Genomic DNA, 20,456 nt, shown 5'->3' on the forward strand with positions numbered 1-20,456 from the left:
ATAGGCGACAACACGTGATCCGGCTCTGGAAGGCAAGGGGAGAGCAAGACTAACACCGCGCACGAGAGATGGCAGCAGGAGCGCGCGCAGCTAGAGCAACACGCGGATAATGACCTCGGTTACGGCGAGGCCGACGGCGATGGGAAACGCTGGAACGGGTGCCAAAGAGCTGCGCTGGAAAACTGTTTAATAATAATAATAATAATAATAATAATAATAATAATAATAATAATAATAATAATAATAATAATAATGAATGCTTTATCAGTCCTAAAACACCAGATGCAAAACGGGTGAGCCCAAGCCAATGAGGCGTGTCCGGCTGTACCCGGCAGTCAGTTTCAGGGACGCAATAAACTACAGGAGTGGGAAAAAAAGAACAAGACAACAAAACATGTGAAGACAGTAAATTTAGGTCCAATGCTACATGAATAAATACTGAAAACAGACATCAAACAGTGTCACACGAGTTTTCTCTTAAATACAATTCGAGAGCACGTTTCGATGAATTGTTAAAAATTTTTTTGGGCATGGAATTGAATCTACCGGTAACATAATTTCGCACGAAACCTCCAAATCGCGTATAACATCGGGGTGTACAAAACATGGGGCGACACCTAAGGGGTATTGTGGGCGCAAAAGGAAACAGAAAATCACTATTCCAGAGACGACGGCAAATAACAGTCTAAAAAATTATTTACGTAAGCTACAGACGGACCCAAAGTCGAAGACACACCAACGCAGATAGCATTCACGCATTCGTTTTATAGCCGAAGATGCCATCCTACGTTGTGCAGATATTGATAGTGTTGTACATCTGCCACACGGTAGCCGGAGATTCGAACATCATTTAATAATGCGGTGATAGTAGGTGCGGCATGTGAAGATAATTGCCCAGCAAAAAAAAAAAACATTGCGGTTATCCCCTACGTTCTCAAAATGTCTCATGGTCTACCAAATAAAGGCTCTCGTTTCAGCGTAATAGTGATCTACGGTGTACCGAATACACTTGGCCATGTATGATCCTCAGTTCACAACAAAACTTGAAAAGAAGCTTTAGTACCTGGGACATTAAAAATTAACCACGAATCATAAAGCACCTCCAAAATGTGTTGTGTGGGGAAGTGGCGTCGTGTGAAAAAACACATGATGGCGGTTGGGTGTAGATCACTGTTGGGTTGGGTGTAAAATACTGTTGGGTGTAAAATACTGGCGGTTGAGTGTAGATCAGACACGGCAATTTCTAAAAATAAGACTAAGAAGGCATAAGTATGATTTTGGTGCAAATTCTAGCTCGCGTTTGGCTGCACACTGCAACCCTTGCAATTGTTTGCGATCGTTCGACAAAACAATTGGTTTTGTACCGACTTGAGGATAACTTGGCTCAGCAAAAATAATGGAAATGTCCTTGACGCAGAAAGCTGGTGACACATGCATTGGAGTAGCTTCAGTAGCTGTACCGCGGAACGAGATAATTTACATGTGTGGTGAGCCATGTCTGAGCAATACAGTATTCATTATTGGCATTTTCAAGCCTGGGCTGAGTGTAATTTTCGTTTCCCTTTGAATTTGGAGTTTCTTTCGGATTTTCATTCTTGTGGAGAGGCTTTTGTTCAGTTGTGGTGACTGCGCCGGAGATACTGCTCGCCTTTAAATACTTCTTCTGTTTCAAAAAAACTTATAGTTGCGAGAAAGGACTTGTAGTGTCCATCATTCTACTTCCTCGTCGTCTCGCAACACACTAACTTTATATGGGTTCCAACCAACTAGTCCAAGTGTCAACCACGCTACAGTTAGTTGATTGTTTAACACTTATGATTATAATTTTCACCCAGAATTATATCATGAAAGAGTTCTTCAAGCTCTTACACTAGCGCGTTGTAGATTACTGCACTCTTCCTTATGTTCAGCATCGTAAGCTCTTATATGTAGATGATTTACACATCCGAGGGGTCAAGTAGAAATTAAATCCTTGCTTTTCTTGGCGTTATGTAGACCCTCACGGAATTACGTACCATACCTAACCACTTACCACACTGCGAAGATACAAGGTCACAAAGACACCGGTGGTAAATCGGTGACGCATATTGGTTGAAAAAGTACATCCTTTATCCCTTTATCCTCATCCCTTAATCCATAATATAGGATGCATGATTCGCCGAGCACGTCGTCGCTGCTGTTACTTCCGTCGATTTTAGAGGAATTTTTAGCTCGGGTCAACTCCGATTTGCCTATTCAAATACACATGCAACCGAGAACTGATTCCGAGGCAACCATTGGACTAATTTAAATTACGTTATTTGCACTCGAAACTGAAAGTTAAGTTAAAAAAATGAAGGAAGCAGAATTTGGATTTTGCACCTCATATATTTTAAGAACTGCCGAAAGTTTTAAATATCAGAAAAGTATAAGCATGAAGTTACAAAATCCGTAAGTCTGTGCCAATAAGAGACATCGCAGTTTTGTCAACTGAATCTGGTCAAGCATGTCACGCGGAAAAACTTGATATCCATATGAATTTACAAGTTGACATTAGGTATTAGAATGTTTACGATGGTCATACAAAAGTCTTACTCGCAAAGTCTTTGTATATTTGAAAGACGTATAAAATATCGATTGTTGTATTTGTAGGTGACCCTAATATAAATGCGACATGGTATTTTTATTGCTCAGTTACTGAACTGTATACCGGTCACCCGCAACTTGTGAAACTCGGCCAGTTACGAGACTTGTAGGAAATTGTTGAGGTGAACGGAAAACCATTTTGTTACGATTACTAGACTGTACCTCTTTGGTTTCAGTGCAACAAACCTCATGAAACATGGTGCAATGGCTGCAGTGCAAAAAAGATTCAACCGCTTTCTTCTTCTTAGACAGGAACTCCCGCGCTCAAGCTTTCTCCTAATTATGCAGCCTTGTTTGTTCGCAAGGTGCGTGACGAGGCGCGATATCGCTACACTAACGCAGCGTGTCGGGCGTGGTTCACCAGCCATGGGGCTCTGACGCATGCTACTCTACCTGAAGGAATGGCAGGCTGCGGGGCTTCAATACTTTTGTTTCAAGAGTCATGGCAACAGCGGTGGCGGAGTGGTACTCACGTTTTTGTACTTGCCGCTAGGCAGCAGCCTGTACCGCATCACAAGCAGGGCAAGCGTGACGAGGAACTCCACCCGGGAGAGCATGGTTGCCATGCACGTGCGCGGTCCAATTCCGTAGGGGAAGTAAGAGAAGGGGTGTATGCGATCCTTGTTTGCCTTGCTGAATCTGTGGCAGCGTGCATTGCAGAGAACGAAATCTGATAAGTGCACTATAAAAACGAACATGAACAAGAGAACGAAGAATTTCTACTTTTACAGGAACTTTAGCTCAATGAAAGCCAGATCATTCCTTTTTTAAGTCTACGGTCAAAAACAGATTTTTTTCCCCCTATTTTGACACGATTGGTCGCTAGAGGCTAAAGTGAAAGAGTTGTCATCGATGATGTGAGGGAAATGAGATTTCTTCGTCTATTTACTATCCTTACTAACATATGCGGGGTGGTTCTCTAGCAGGCAAGTATAGGCAGACAGATTTGCTATGCGCAAAGCAACTGGTCCTACTTTTTGAACAAGACACAGTTGCAGTCAGGGCGTATTAGGCTGCTCAGAGCAAGCTATGTAAACTCTTGGAGTGGATGATTAGATATGTCGCGTAGTCTGTGGTGTGTTGGCGCCACATGAATGGTTGATTGTGACATCTCACATGTTGAACGTATAGCGTACTTATTTGTACGTGTATCATCTGTGACTATGACATATCAGCCTTTGGCTCTTTCCCACCACACGAAAGCTGAGTGCATAAGGGAGGAAAAAGGTAATAACTAAATTACTAATAAAAGCAAAAAACGTGACATTATTTTGGCGAAACCACGAAAAGAAAAGAAAACAGAAGAAAATAGAAAAGACGCGTCAGAAAAATTATCATACTTCTTTATACGCTCAGCCGCCGCATCTCGAACAGCCTGCATAGAATTTTTGGCTTCGCTCTGTCGGGTGATCGAGCAGTAAGTCGCCGAGGTGTTGCCAGACCAGAGCAGCACCTTGCGGCTGCGCCACTAAGCTACGGTGACGTCGTTGCGCCACCCCAACAGGTCTCTGCGGCTACACCACTCAGCTATGCTGAAGTCGTTGCCAGCGCCTCTCCGTTCTGCCGACTTCGTGCGTAGACCCGGACTGCCGCTCCCCGTACAGTCACATCAGCAGCCGCCCCGTACAGCGCATCCGGTGACATGGATGGGACCTGCCCCTGCGAGCCGGTGGCGTGCTACCGGCAACCCTCCATTCGGCTTTGCGTGTGGCTAGGCCGATCACATAGCACGATTTTGTAATCGTGCGCAGCCAGCTAGCACCGTATGCCCCTCCCCCCTCCCCCCCGGCTATATCGGCGGCATTGCGTCTGGCAGCGACTACCCGCCGTTCATCTTCTGCACGCCGTCACTCACTGCCGCCGATGCGACCTCGCTGCGTTACTCGGCACGAGGAAAAATAATCGTCGCAGTCCAAGAAACGAGGGCTGTGACAACGTCGAAATGTGAAAGTCCTCACTGCAGCCCCTCGAACGCAATCGATGTGTTTGTTTACGGTTTTCGCGCATCTGCACTCGTGGGCACTCGAGCCGCCCTATGTGTTATGAACGCTAAGCTTTGCCTCCTACTTTGGAAAGCCACGACGGCCCTTTTCTGGACTTTCCCCCCGCACAGCCAGCGCTCTGCATGTTCACCCCTTGGTGGCTTGCACTGCTCGTGTTGTCATTGCCGACGTTCTATACGTGATAGAATTCGGCCGCCTTTCCTCGTGCTCTCATAACGTTATTCTCGGCGGGGACTTTCTCTCGCGCCATAATGCCCGTTATTCATTGGGCACGGACCGAAAGGGAACTCTCGACGCTGTTAGATTTGCTGCTCACGGACAATTCTTCTCTTTCGAGGAACTTGACTAAGCCTACGCCTAAATTCCTACCAACGCCTCGACGGTCGTGCCCGTGTCCTGCAGCAGAATCTCAGGCGCTGCTGCACTACTGTCTCCACCTGACTGTTTCCTCACTCGGAAGCGCTGACACTTTGTCAACAGCTGCCAAAGGTCAGCTGCTGTCTTTTGCAAGAGTAGACATGACACAGGGCTACAGCGCTATTTTCGTTTGCAACCTGTTTCCATACCCTGTGTTGCGGCTCCGAGTAGAATGTCTTGGCACTGTAGAAGCAATCGAAAACGTACGAGTTATAGACGTGCCCAATGATAATTACTGTGCTAGTTTCAGTGCGCTCAGTGCTACTTCTGCGCGTGACCTATCGCCCAGCGATGTGTTCGCTTCTTCTCTTGCCGATGCCCTTACACCGGTCCAGTCGTCTCAGCTTTTGTGCCTTCTACAATAATTTCCTTCTTCCTTAGATGTAGGGCAATCTTTCCTGGGCCGGACGCTAACTGTTACGCATCGCGTCGATTCTGGCGAGCGACCGCTATGGCGGTAACCCTATCGTGTATGGTCAACGGAAGATCCTGCACTCAACAAACGAATCGACGACATGCTTCGCCGCGAGGTGATATAACCTTGCAACAGTCCATGGGCATTCCCTGGCGTACTAGGTAGGAAGGAAAATGGTTCTGTGTGGTTTTGTATGGGCTACCACCGCCTGCAAAATCATTCGCAACGACGTCTACCCTCTCTCGACATAGACGACACGATTGACAGTTTACAATGCGCAGAATTCTTTTCATCTCTGTACTTGCGCTCCCGGTATTGGCTAGTATCCATGGCAGACGCTGATCGGCCGAAAACAGCTTTTGTCGTACCTGGCGGCTTATATGAAATTAACTTAATGTCTTTTGGACTTTTTAACACGCCCGCAAGAGCCCATAATGAACACGGTTCTGCGCTGCTTGAAATGGCACACATGCTCGTGCTATCTTGACGACGTTCTTGCTTTTGCTCCTGGCTTCACAACGCGCCTTCAATGGCTCCGGTCTTTTTTAACGTGTGTAACAAACACATGGCTGCAACAAAAAATCAAGAAGTGCCGAGTTGCTGCTCGGCAGCTGACAATTATAGGTTACATCGTCTCCAAGGATGGAACTCTCCCCAATTCAGCCACACTTCGGGCCGTTGCCAAGTTCCCCGAACCAACATCCGTCAAAGACCTGCGCAGTTTTGTAGGGGTGTGTGCCTACTTTGACGCTTGATCCGAAACTTCGCCAATGTCATATCACCCCTAACGAAGCTCTGTGTCACCGTTGCTGCTGTGTCACCGCTGCTGCTGTGTCAAACCGCTGCTGTGTCAGTGTGGTTTTATGGAAGAACCTCCTTAAGCGACTGATGATACGGAATAACATAGTGAGGTGGCAAGGTTTCTAGAACAACGTGTGGCAGAATAGCAGAGTATTTCTCTGGAGAAGTGACACTGCTCTGCAGTGCGTCTGTGGCAAATGTTAGCTAATCAATAGATTCTGCACTTTGTTCATGTCGTCTGAACTACGAACATGTGGCATTGCTAGTAGGCGGTGCAGATGATCACTGACCAGCCTGTTGCAACATCCACACCTGTCAGACAGCCCCTTCATGGTGACATAGTAGTTTGTCTTGGTAAGGCGGATTCCCTCTATTACCGTATTAGTTGACCCGGTCAGGTACATCAGTAGATATCAAAATTTTTCGGTCTTGGTCAGGGAGGCATGCAGTAAGTGCTTGCCTGGTACTGGCCACAAAGGTCTTGCCACTAGCGATGCCTCACAGAAGTGCTCGCTATGTGCAGCTTAGGTCGAGAAAAGCAAGGCAATGACGTCATCGACAAAGCTCCGGGCGAGGAAGAACTGCCTGCTGGTTACGGTACCAATGCAAGCGATCCTGGAGGATTTGCGGTGGAGTCGACGGATACTGGAAGGGCCGGCGGGCGGGGTAAAGATTAGGTTTTGCTCATAGTCGAAGGCTGCAGTCAAGTCTACCTCCAGGTTGGCATTCGTGAGCTTGTCTTGAATCACGCAGTTGAACTCGATCAGCTACGCCTGCTCGTTAGGAAATAAGCAGGAGGGGCTGGCGCAGCGCACGCACAGAGGAGACCTTATATGCTAGAAGGGCGTCGTTCATAGAAACGGTCCGTGCGATGGCCGTGCTGATGAAGCCGCACTTTTTTCGGACGAATAAAGAATGTAAGACCCATGAACAGCTCCGAGATTGACAACGATGCGGAACTCGAAACATTTTAACTGTCACGAGCTGCGAAGGGACGGGGGCCTAGGTCAAGCTTGATTGACTGTAACCAACGCCCCCGCAGTGAGCTATCTGAATTGCTTACTGTAAATAAAGTACTTACTTAAAGAATGCCGTTCCTGCGTCGGTACCTGGGTCAACTGCACATTTGCATAAATGCTTTCTGTTCGGGTAATAGCCTCAATTGTCTTTCTCGAACGACTTTCTCAGTAGCTGTTATCCCATCCGCTACATTCCTCAGCACAAATTTAGGAACAATGCTGAAACTCAGCCTTTAAGGACCCCGGGTATACATGCTACGCAAGCCTACTTAAGAACCTTGCATATGGTTGTCTGATCAGGCCCGCGAAGGTGGTGTATAAATGCCAGAGCCTGGGCTCTTGGTGGGCTCTTGTTTGATGTGAAAACATCAAGTGGCCTCAAAAACTTGATTTAGTTGAGTTAGTTCATCTTGGATAAAACTTGAAGCAGTGCGAAGATGAGGACAGTAATCGAAAACAAACACAGAACTCGAGTACACAAAGAGTGCTCGTCCTGTTGCCTTTGTTTTCAATTAGTCCTCTTCTTCTCACTGCTTTAAGTTTTCATCAAGTGGCCTACTGGGAAAACGCACCGCAGGCTGCTGCTGCTTGTGGACCCTGGGGCAAGTACCACTATGGCAATTTACTAGAAGATCAGCTTTTTATATTATGAGAGGAAGAGAAAGAACTGCCCAGAGCTCACTGGCGCTTTGGGCCTCTCGCTGTTGTGCATTTTTTTACGTTCCTGCCATTTTCGTGAGAGTCATTTCATCAAGGATGAGCAAGGAGATGTTCCCACGACCACCTGAACAAGGTCAGTCGTCTACTTCATCGCTTATTTTTGGACGACGTGCCTTTGGAAGCTCGGACCAGTTCGATTCCTGGGAGAGCTCAACTCCAGAAGCCATGGACTCTGACAGCAAATACACCGTAGTCATGGGCCGCCGTATGAAGAAGATGCGCCGTATTTCGACTGAGGCGACTTCATTGAATCAGAGTGAGGAGGAATCCTTCATGTTTTCTTACGTGCCGCTCTCAACGTCACACAGCATGAACTCCCTCAGCAGGCAGTTTCTAACCGAATATTTTGAAAGTGTGGCCCCGGGGCAAATCAAAGAGATCAGGATCAACGCTCGCAAGAACATTCTGAGAATAGATGTGAAAAATTCCGCAATACTTGAGAAGTTAAAGACCATTCCACAATTACGCCCAATCCCCGTCCGCTCCTTTTTTACTTACGGGAAGGAGACAAGAACTGGAGTGATTTCCGACGTGGAGCGTGAAATCAAGCATGCGGACCTCAAGAGTCTTTTGAGGTCATCGGTGCGCATTCTTGAGATTCACCGCTTGGGGCACTCCCGATGTATGAAGTTAATATTTGCTTCTTCGACATTACCTGCGTCTGTCAAAGTGGGCTACGTGATACAACGAGTACGACCATTCGTTCCGAGGCCTATTCAGTGCCGGCAATGTCACAAGATAGGACACGTGAGCGCTGTTTGTAGAATCAAACCCAGCTGCTCGCGTTGTGGCGGAGAGCATGATACCACCGACTGAGAGGCGTCCTCATTTTAATGTCCCAACTGTAATGACTCTCACGAAGCGACTTCGAAGGAATGCCCGAAGATGAAACAAGAGATTCGTATTCTTCGGAAAATGGCAAGAGACCAATCTTCACGTAAAGAGGCTGCTCAATCTGTTCGCCAAAGTGACCAACACTCGCGGCAGAAGCATCACAAAACCAAAACCTAACGTGGCACAGGTACCACGACCACCTCTGCCTGTGCGTGCATCGAGGACGGTAACGGCGTCTACTGATAATTCAAGGTCTACGAGAGCACGCGGCAAACATTCACCTCCACCGGCTGATACTGACACGGAATAGCCTTTGCTGCCCTCTAGGCCCATGGCCATGCCAGCGGGCCCTATTGGTCCTCCGCGCGATGAAGCCAAGAATTATAGGGCCAATGAAGCCGGTGACACTACGGGCAAGTAAGGAGATGAGCACAATGAGAAGAAGAGTGTACAAAAAATGCTGAAGAAACCGGTAGAGTCAATGCGCGTGATTCTCAGTGGTTTCGAGAATCCGGCCGCTAAAAGTGCCCTACAAGTGCTCGCCGTGCTGGCGCCGCTTATCGCAGCTCTTTATATGCTATAAAGATTTTGATCGGCGCTTGTGCTGTTCACGCAGGGGAGGCCCACACTCCAGCTTCGTGCTAGCTCCTTTATTTTTAAGTTCAATTGAATTGGTGACTACAGACTTGATACGAAACCTGATAGTGGCTTCATGGATGACATTCGTGAATATTTATCATCAGAGCGTTTAACTTGCTTTCACCTTTGCGCATCCCTCTTGGTATATCATCATCATCCCTCATCACACCTTTATGTCCCTGTTCCCCCTCCACCTGTGCAGAGTAGCAGGCTAGAGCGCCTTAGCTCAGGCCGACCTCTCTGCCTTCTTTCAATTAAATTATCTCTCTCTCTACTCGAAGATCAAGACTAGAAGGAGCGCTCAGCGGCGTTCAATTTAGCAATAATGCTTTCGCGTTCATAGCTCAGAAGAAGTGCTTAGGTGTCCTCGGATATTGTTTTATAAGATTTAATGAGAAAGGTTGGCACCCTTAGGAGGCACTAGCTACTCCCCGTCGCGTGGCAAACGAAATGCAGTTCCAAATAGCGACGTAGAATAATTGCTTACAGTCAGGCGGCTTGCACACAACGTTCTGCGCTGGAGTCTACAAAACCGTGGACTATAGACATACACAAGTGCATAATTAAACAGATGTACTTTGAATAGTTCGAGGACACAAACAGGAGCTCAGTTACGCAGGCGAGGGGACGAAATAGAAATGCAGGTGCATAACTCAATACATAATTATTGGACGTATAAGCAAGATGAGGAAAACTCGACGCATCGATTACCTGTAGCATTGCGACTTTTGCGTTAGAGGACATTGAAATGTAATAGAAACCGGTCATATTAGTGCTAGTTAGCTATCGTTCAACTTGTCGAAGGTAGTAGACGACGGGACAATTGATACATGAAGAGGCAATTTTGATATCTTTTGTTTTTACTGCATTTAGTACGGCACGTTTCCTTATAGTGTACGAGCTTAAGTATGCCAGCTTACAGTGTGCCAACTTAACAGCACTGTAATTTTGTGTCAGCACATCGTAATCGGTGTCTTATATGTGTTACCATACGAATAGGAATGAAAATTAGGTGATAGTGATGTTGTCCTTTTTTGTATATTTCTGGTCCAGCTTCTTTTCCTTTCGTCATGTCGGACTAGAAATGCGTTTATTTGAATTTATACGAGAGTTATACCACATATTCTTATGGTAGAGAGAACGCTGTCGTATATTACCGTTCAGGGTCAAACTTTTTCGGTTCCGGCCATAGCACGGGGTCGTAGTGCACATCGAGTGGTAGAACGGAAACGCTCATGCCTTTCAGGATGCGAACCCCGTTGTACTCGTAGTCCTCGTCACATACCCTTGGCACCCAGCTGCAAAGACAATTATTGTGGATGCAGTACTCGGGATGCTGAATGAAGTATCGGTCAAGTTAGTGACTACCAATTCAGCTAAACACCAAGTAGCATAAGGGAAGCACAATAAAATTCTGCCGTTTGTCGGCAGTCGTGATTGTAATTTCATTTGTCTCTGGCGCACGAAAACAAGACATTTATTTATTTTTTCTTTAACACGAACCCTGTCCTTTACCCAGATTTATTTGACGTCGATGAAGCACAAAAAACGGGGAGTAGAGGAATGCCATACGGACGGGACTAGCGGACGAGCGCACTTTAAGAGTTCGAAAACACGAGAATTAAGGCTCTAAACTATCTTCGAACTACAAAAGTGGCGGTTGTCATAAATGACTGCAGAATGCCGAGTTCGTGGGTCATGGAAACAAAAATTTAGCTTGAGATAGTGGAAACGATAGCAATAGGTAATAGTGGGGCCCTCATGTGCATTAGCCTGGCTGCGGAGCCATATTTAAGCAAGGACGCATGTTTTATCAGTTGCTACAAGAAAGAAGTTTCATTATTCACATCTGTGTGAGTTTTTGGTTTTTGTACCAGTTCTTCGCTGGATTAGTCAAGAGCGGATTAGTCAACAAGCGGACGGCTGGAAAGATGAATAGCCGAATCAATGTTGCTGAAACTCTAAAGGCGGAGAAACTTCTATAAAAAGAAATGTTGGCATCTGTTGAGTATACTTATGAAACTACAAAGAAAAAAAGTTAAGGTTCTAAAAGAAAGGATGACTGTCAAAGGAAAAATACCATTACACTAGGAATTTGTTGTGGTCATTGTTGACGTGTCACGGGAGAACAATGTTCAACACTTCTTCAGCATTTGGTAAACACACACAAACATTATTCAACAGCTGAAATTTTTGAAACAGTTGAGAGCCGGTAGTGAACCTTAATAAAGCGTAGTACATACACACCTCCATAGGGCCATGTATTTACCCTTTTCTCGTAGGGCGGTTGAGAGACGAAGGGGATTTTTTGTACTGGTTCACCTCTGGATCTTCCTCTTCTATCTCTGCTTACACAGATCACGCGTTAGGTGACCAACTTCAATTTGGCACCCAAAAATGTGAACACCTTCGAAGTAGCTAAACGAATTTCCGTGGAAAAATTGTGCTGTAGCTTCCATATTTACGGGCACCACTAGATAATGGAACCTAATATAACTTGATACAGCGGAAGCTTGGACGAGTGGGTGATTCAACATAGACATGGCTGCAAAGCGCTAAAGACAAAGGCAGGAGATACGACAGAAACAGGCGCTGACTTCAACTCAAGTTGTGAAGCCATGTCGATATAGAACTGAATAGGGTATTTTAGGTTGTCCGCTATTACGGCAAACGGAGATGGTTTGGGCAGATTGCCGGATTGGTGGTTGCGTATACGTGAACGGCCGGCGGGGCTGCCGCCTGGCGGCGTAGCGCTCAACCAGATAAACACAGTGCTAAAATTGCAGTAACCAACAATACTCTGCTTCACAGCTGGTGCAAATTTACGGCAGTGGCGTAATTGTGAACGCGGTTACGCCGCTGTCGCAAATTTATAGCAGCAGCTAAGCAGAATATAGTAATTGGCTCTGCCTTTGTGTGGTTGAGCTTTGCACCACAAGCTGGCGCCACCAATCTGGCCACTCACGTTTACGCGCCCGCTCATACGGCAAAACGCCCGCGCTTGCTGGAATACCGGACCCACTAAAATTCCCTAATAGCTCGAACAAACGGTTAATTGCAAAAGCCTTGCACTCTGCAATGTGCTGCCACTCACTGCGTCCTCCCGTCATTGATAGCAAGACAGGTAGGTTTGGGCCTCCTAAGGTGCGCCCACAATGGCGGAAAAAATAATTTCTCCTCAAAAACTATGCGTTACATAATCCCGATATAGTTACGCTGGGAACTTAGTCAAATCTGACGGAAACAATTGGCAAAGTTGAAAGTAGCATCTTACCCTGGAAGCGCAGGATAAAGCCTCAGTGTTTCTGACAGCACTTGGCCCAAGTACGTGAGTTCACCGAGGCCGTCGTATGTGAGCTCCCCCTGCACAGTGGCCGGTAGCAGTGTATAATAGCCAAGCTCAAAATGAAGTCATAAGATGTGGTAAATCAAGTTGACTGACTGCCTGTTAAAAGGTAGCAGATAAAAGAGAAATAAAGTGAGAGAAAAGAAGATAAAACGCCATTAATAAGAGCTGGAAATGTTAGGTTAAGGAAACACGTGATTCGAGATGATTAGATTGATTGGAATGATTGGACAATGTGAATTGCTACTTCCGATGAATAGCTTCTATAACGAAACTATAAAATAAATATAAGGGGTAAGAGCCCTCATTACCAAAAAGAAAGTACAAAATTTACTACTTGTAGTAAAAGATATACGCGCTACGAGTTAATCAATCAATACTGAATTAAGATCTGTATATGACATAAAACAATGAAGAACATTTTGTCCCGCGCGAAGCTGAAGCAAAGTTCTCTAATTGTCGGAGAATTACTCGCCTTTCAAGGCAAGCATCAAGCTTGAGGTGTAGAGAATCCTTTGATCTATTTTTCGTTATTACGATACGCTTGCATGCGTGCTAAGGCCTCGCGAGTGCAAAATAGGCAGAATATTTATCGATTTATTTATGGATAATACCTCAAGAACCCTGCACACAGGGTTTTACATGAGGGGTGGGCAGAGTTGAGGTGTACAGAATTAGTCGATGTTTACACGCTCAACAGAGGCTTTCAACTGAACAGGGTTGACGTGAAGGACGATGTCTGAGGGAAGATTGTTCCAGTTGATGTCTCTCTTGAGAAAGAACGAGTGAAGGTGCGTGACGGTGCGAGCATGTGGAGGATGTGCAGCCATAACATGGCTGATGCATTGAGGGATGCGATGAGTTGCATTCATAGGAGAGCAATGAGGCGAAACCTGAAAACAAATCGTAATACAGTGAAAGCTTTGCGATTTTACGGCGTACCTGAACACTAGGTAGACATGCTTGTTTTTTAGGCTACTTACGCTGGTAGTGTAAGAGTAATCAGAATGCACGAATCTATTGACGCGGTTTTGTAGTCATTCAGTGAAATCGGTCAAAGCGCGCTCGGTAGGATCCTAAACAGAACTAGCATATTCTAATTTTGCTCGGATTAGTGTTTAGAAAGCTAGTACTTTTGCAGAAGGAGAGGCATGCGTTAGATTTCGCTTGAGGTAAACTAACGTGCGGTTAACGTCGTTCGTAATCTTTGTTATACGCGTTGCTTAACATAGGTCTTTGGAGAGAGTAATGCCTAGGTACTTTGCTTGACTTTCTGGAGAGATGTTGTTGCCGTTAAGGAAGTATGTAAATACTGGATACTCGTGCTTCCTATAAAAGGAAACGAGGCATTTCACCATTATCTAATTTTAATCAGTTATTTTGGAGTCATTGGTTATCGGTTAGGTCAAGGATCGTGCGATAAATGATGCACTCATCTTCGAAGAGGCTAATTTTTGAAGAAATGTTATTGGGTAGGTCTTTAATGTAAATGAGGAAAAGTAGTGGACACAAGAACACTGCCTTGTGGCACGCCAGATTAAACACGAGACAAATTTGATGTCGTAATATTTGCATGCACGAGGAGACACTAGTTGGAGAATTTTGGCGGTAGTGAGAGGGGTCATTATTAGGAGCTGGAACAATCTTGCTCAACTCGCAATCACGAGGCAAGGTGTTGCATGACAATGACTGTTGAAAAATGTGAGATAACGTAACACTTGTTATGCACTTGGTATTTTTGATCACTTTGGAATTGATAGCGTCCGGACCTGCAGATGAAGTCAGCTTTAGTGGCTCAACTATTTTGGCAATACATTCCGCATAAATTCTGATACACGGAAAATGGGTGTTCAAAGAATTGAAAATGAGAGAGTCCGCTACTAGGTTCTTTGGTAGAAACAGAACAGATTATAGAATTTGGTGCTTCCGGTACAGCAACATCGGGAATGGTTTCACCAGTATCGTCTTTGAGGTGCACATACATTTTAATTTGTTTTGAATGGATAGTTTTCCGAAATTGTGTTGGATTCCTAGGCAATTATTTCGACAATGTGAATATTAGAAAACAGCTTTCAGTCTAGGCCACAGTACTGTCATTTGTTTTAGCTGTAGTGCGATATTTTTCCCACGTGCTCGAGTCACCTCAGAATTTCGCTTGCTTCAACTGCCTATTTTTTATACTTGCGCCTCTTTAAATAGCCCTTTTTGCACCTTTCATTTGTGGAAGCCGTAGGAGTATATCTTTTGGGAAGCCTGTTCATCTCTGATTTAAAAGGTAACCAAGATATCTCAGCAGAGCGTGAGGAAAGGTGAACTTGATTACTTTTCTCGTAAAGAGTTCACATTGTCGAAGGTTTCTGGAGACGTTTAACTTTACAAAGGAAGGGTCCATGAAAGGTTATATGATCACTTATGTCATCAAGATAAGTGAGAGGAGGTATGTTATCGGGATTTGACGCAAATCTCATGTCAAGGAAGTTAGATGAATGAGTGCGTAAACTAGTAATGGAAGTTACAACTTGAGATAGGTTAACTGTGAGACATGTCTCAACAAAATTACTTTCAACTTGGTGTTTTAATGTTGTCAACGATAGATTACATTAGGTAATTGAAGGGAAGTGAAAGTCTCCGTATTACAAAGAGATAGAGCGAATGTAAGCGGACGTTACCTTACGTGGTGCAGGGCGTCATGAAAATGTTCGAAAAAGGTGTCCGAGTCAAGCGGGGGATAGCAGGCACCAATGATGATAAGGTAATAGGTGGCCTTGAATATGACAAAAACCATCTCACGCGTGGACAAGATAGAGACGGGGGTGCAACACGAGTCGCAGTGAGTGGCGATAAGAACGCCGGCACCCTCATTTGATCTCATGATTGAGCTTAATTATATGAAAGTGGGGAAGGGAAGCCCATACCTCAATATCGTCGATGAATGCGTGGAGCTATATTTCAGTTAGTACTATGAGATGAGAACCAGATGACTCCATGACACTGCCTACTTTTTCACGCTTAGGTATTAAATTTCTAATGTTAGTAAACAGAAATGATAAGGCTTTGTCTACACGAGGGCGGTTTGGCTGCTTCACTTGCTATGTTTGTTTTAGAAGAACTTCCTGTTTAGCGTGGTCAAATGCATATGTGTCTTTACCAGCAGTAGGTTTGGCATGACTAATCTTCGATCCAAAGACTGCGATTATTTTAATTCTCTCAGTATTTTACGTCCTATTCAGGTGTTAGGCGAGAAATCCTCGCTAACATAAATGCCATGAACTTTGTGTTCTTTGCTAGCGAGAATTCTCGCTAAGAGAAAGTGCTATAACCGGCTGATTTTGAATTGAACGTGCTTCGAGAAAGTGCCATTCGGTCGAACGCAATGTAAGCACACGCATGACCCCTGTCGAGGCCACATAGCATGCAAAAGTCACAGCTGAGGCCAATATTGCGATGGGGCTCAACATGTGCTAAGGGAAGGCATTACTCAATATTATCCGCCATGCAAATGCCTGGATATTGCATTGGTTTTCATGCGGTGCCGTATATCCTCATGAACTTGAATTATAGAAATGAGAGTTCTCATGTGCGAAAAAGGAAGCACCTAGTCCGTAAAAACCCATAAAGGTATGACAGAACAAAATTTCAAGTAATGATGGAAGTGTTTCTGATGGTGTACTTTTTATTGAAGGCATCGTTAGCTTTGAGGGATTTCTAGATTTGTTTCAGAGCAAGGGCGGGCTGCAGCTTCTTTAATTGACTTTTGTCCCAAATGAATTGCCCATTATTATATCGTCACGTACACATCTTGGTCGCATCGTTTACTTTACAATTTCTCATTTGTTTCATTAAACTCGCAGCCATGCTTCATAGTCGCGTATAAGTATCTCAAGCCATAGCACTTGTGCGCATATTACTCGCAAACTATACAAGGTAATAATTGGTAACTTTTCTGAATATCTTAAATAACACAGTTATGAAAGTATAAGCGTCATGCCAAGTTCTATGAGAAGGTGCAGTAGCCAGCAAAATGCGTTACGTGAGTCAGAAAAGTGAGCACGCAGCCGGCAAACAGAAAAGCTGTAAAGGTTCTAGCCACAAGAGATAATTTGTGAGGAGACAACGCTTTCATCAGCGTTCATGTATGTCCATGAAGTTCAGGCATTGTTTGAGCTTCTGGTTTTGGTCACGCATCTTTATTACAGCAAAGCTTTTGCGGCTGGTCGATTCGTTCGTCCCTCCGTCCGTCTGTTAGTCGCCTGTACACCGAAAACTCCTCCGGCGCAACCGAATGCGCATGCGCAAGAAAGAAGAAAGAGAGGCGCGGCGATTAACCAATACCGCCTAGATAGCACAAGACCTGTTTACTCCGATCCATGGCGCCCCGCTACCTGGCCCGCAATTTCAATTGACGAGGCTGTCTTGAAGAAAGCGGTGTCGTCAAAATCCCTGATGCTTGCTCGGGAGCATTACAATTAGATTCTATGGCATTCGGATCAGGTAACATGATGTCATGGATAGAAGTGAAAAGTCCTTGTGATATCTAGGTGGTGTTTGTTTAGCTGCGCCATTAGTGGCGTCGTTGCTCTCCGCCACAGCCAAGCGCACGCGCAGCAGTTTCTCGCCGACACCGAAATGGGTTAATCAAGCGTCATACGTAATCCTTAGGAGCAGGCAACTTGCGATCAACAACGCCGCGAGCAGAACTGGTAACGAGCTTGTCTACACTATGCCGATGCTTCAGCTCGGACACAAAAACAGGCTTGTGGAGCCGACCGAAAGGAGCAACCGCGTGCTGAGGAACCCGCAGCCTACCGAGCCGTCATTTGACGAACCCTCGGAATAGACCGAGTGATAAACATCGGGGCCACACTTTTCAGCTTCGGTGGTACCCCGTCTGTACGGAGTACTTGGGCGGGGATTTTTTTTTCTACTGCTTCCAACATAGCTTCCCTACTTGGTTGTCCGAGTTCATTAATCACCCTTACGGGAACAACGTCTAGCCGTGTGGCTGTGCGCTTAGACTATTTTTTTGCTTTTCTCGCTTTGAATATGATACTTATTAGCTCATTAAACTTGAAGAAATGCCGGGCCGAACTCACAAAGGTTTGTGCGCGTAAGTGCATCCTGTTTGTAATTGACAAGATACCTTCACTAATGATATGCCCAAAACACTACTGGCTAGCATCTGATCTTATGGACAGTTGTAGCAAGAGAACTTATCCGTGAATAGAGATTCTTATTGCAAGGCACATTTTAAGAGTCCTCTGAGCAATGAAACAACATGGTCAGAATAATATTTAGAGTAATTTTGCTGGTAATTACCTCACGTATCAGCAATGATAGCACATTTAGACAGCGATGTCTTATGTGTGTTCCACCGCGCTCGGCAGAACTGATAAGATATAAGTGTATCGACCGATTTTGACGATACGCTTACCTGACTAATGTATTTAGCACTCGAGAAATTTGTTAGTCCAATAACGAAAATTTATTTTCTTCGTGATGTCACAGTAGTTCCTATACGCATAGCGGCCACTTACGTGAAAGTGAAGATTATGAGTATGGTTAATGAATTTAACTGGTCTAATGCGTGCATTTTCGAAGGCTATGGTAGACATAAATGCAATAAAGACAATGGCCAAGAAGTAATTCCCAAGAAAACGCGCTAACTCATATACGAGCTGCATGACTCCCTATTTGCACTGCCTTTCCACGGTCATGATGCCACACAGTGTGTTTTTCTTATTAAGCGAAGATTATAGTAAGCATGACTTGTAACAAGCGCGTACCTCTTTCTTGAGTAGGGCTTGAACTTCTGCTCGAACTTTATCCTGCACTTCTTGGTGTTCAGAGAGCAAGTACGATGCGAAGGCCAGCGGTGAAGCTATGTTGTCCATGCTGCAGGCCAGAAAGGATGGTGTGCAACGCAATCTTATGTTTAACACGGCGTTAGAAACATCAATTCTTATGCGTCTCCGAGAGCAAATCATTGGACTCAGCTATCTTTAAATTAAGGAACAAATTTCCTGCTCCTGGAATAAGACTCAAGTGAGCCAGAATCAGTAGCGCGAACACTGAAAACAGTTAAAAACCAAAATGGCTTAGAACGCTACGACGCGCGCGCGCACGCACGCACACGCACACACACACGCACACACACACACCCATGCCATTAAAAACAGGGGGGGGGCGCAAATAGAACCAAACGACACAGTCCTGCGACCGACGTCGTCAAGCTGTCCAAGAAAGCGCACTATCGAGTTGGCACTTGCTCTTCGCGTGGTTGTGGGACACTGGCCTACACCGGCACAGGCGGCGTATCACTGTACTCGCCCACAGGGAGTGGCTTCCCCTTGGCCGATTCGTGCCGTCGCTTGATTTCTGCAACCTGAACATTTTGTTGCGCGGTGCCTAGGGGCGACACTTTTGTAGGGCTAGGAAATAAACAGTTGTTTCTTTACGAAGACGTTTTAAATCTGCAACGAGGAATTAGTGAACTTACAATATGGGCAACGGAAACTTGGGCCGTATACCGGTGTTCTGCCGTGGAGCAAACTGGAACGCTCGGTTCGAGCGCTTGCAATTTTTCTTCGAAGCTCACAACATCACTTGCGCCAAGAAGAAGCGTGCTATTTTGCTCACGTCCTGCGGTTAGTACAGATTTGACATCATGCGAGCACTGCTTGCACCACAGCGACCTTCGGACGTCGAGTTTTAGGTTATACTGCAACACTTCAACAAACACTTTGACCCCAAGCCTGACGAGCTGCTGAGACGCTTCCGCTTCCATCAAAGAAGGCAGGCACCGGCAGAATCAATTGCCGAATACATTGCAGCGCTAGGCAACATCGTGCGCGACTGCAACTTCGCAATAAGCCCGACATAGACGCTGCCAGCTTCCACGCAATCAGCAGCAGTCGGCACAGTCATAGCCATCGACCTGGTCACTTTAGCGGCACCCACTACAGCTTGTGGGAGGCGCTCTGCAGTGCCTCTGGACATAGTGCTCTGAGATCGCTCTCTATACAAAACACGAGACAGTAACCTCGAACAACGCCTGCTACATGAATACGGAATCACATTTGATCGCCATCATCTAGTTAGTAGAATTAGCAGAATTGAAGTATACAGCTCTGCCTCAGCAAGGGCACGCATCCACAGCCCCTGAGCGACACGGAAATCTCCAACTGATGCACCACATCGAATTAGTGGGAGACCTCTTCTTCATGAACAGTGTGAATATGTGTTCGGGAACGCCGTTTGCCATCAAACTGGCTGTGAACGGGCAGTCACTCCTGATAAAGATTTCCGACCTTGATCAGCCATGAGACTTTTCAACACCTCTGGCCTGCATTTTCTGCACAGCTGCAGCTTACAGACCTTACTATGCACGTATGGTCGCGACAACAAATGAAGCTAGGACGCTTTCCTCTGGAAGAGCAGCTGAATAACAAAACCGCACAGCTGTACCTGCAGGCTGCGTAGGGCAAAGGAGCTAGCCTCCTCGGACGCGACTGGTTCCAGGGTTTGGACATGGGAATCATTGGAATCAGCGTCTTGAACCCATTAAAACTGGGCGAACTTGTTGAGCGACACTGCGACGTGTTCAACGGAAAGTTGGACGGATATACTTGTGAGCCAAA

At 45.6% G+C, this 20,456-nt stretch overlaps 1 protein-coding gene across 1 annotated transcript in view; it reads right to left on the minus strand.

Annotated features, from left to right (window-relative positions):
- The window catches only part of LOC142591126 (cytochrome P450 3A13-like), a 97,527-nt gene that overhangs the window by 2,141 nt on the left and 74,930 nt on the right, over positions 1 to 20,456 (minus strand). The window contains exons 10-13 of the mRNA XM_075703507.1: positions 18,603 to 18,711; positions 12,748 to 12,836; positions 10,631 to 10,771; positions 3,099 to 3,264 (exon numbers count right to left, since the gene is read on the minus strand). Coding sequence (XP_075559622.1) covers positions 3,099 to 3,264; positions 10,631 to 10,771; positions 12,748 to 12,836; positions 18,603 to 18,711 — 505 coding nt within the window. The remainder of the gene's footprint in view (positions 1 to 3,098; positions 3,265 to 10,630; positions 10,772 to 12,747; positions 12,837 to 18,602; positions 18,712 to 20,456) is intronic.

Source organism: Dermacentor variabilis, chromosome 8 (assembly GCF_050947875.1).
Source record: "Dermacentor variabilis isolate Ectoservices chromosome 8, ASM5094787v1, whole genome shotgun sequence".
Lineage (NCBI taxonomy): Eukaryota > Metazoa > Arthropoda > Arachnida > Ixodida > Ixodidae > Dermacentor > Dermacentor variabilis.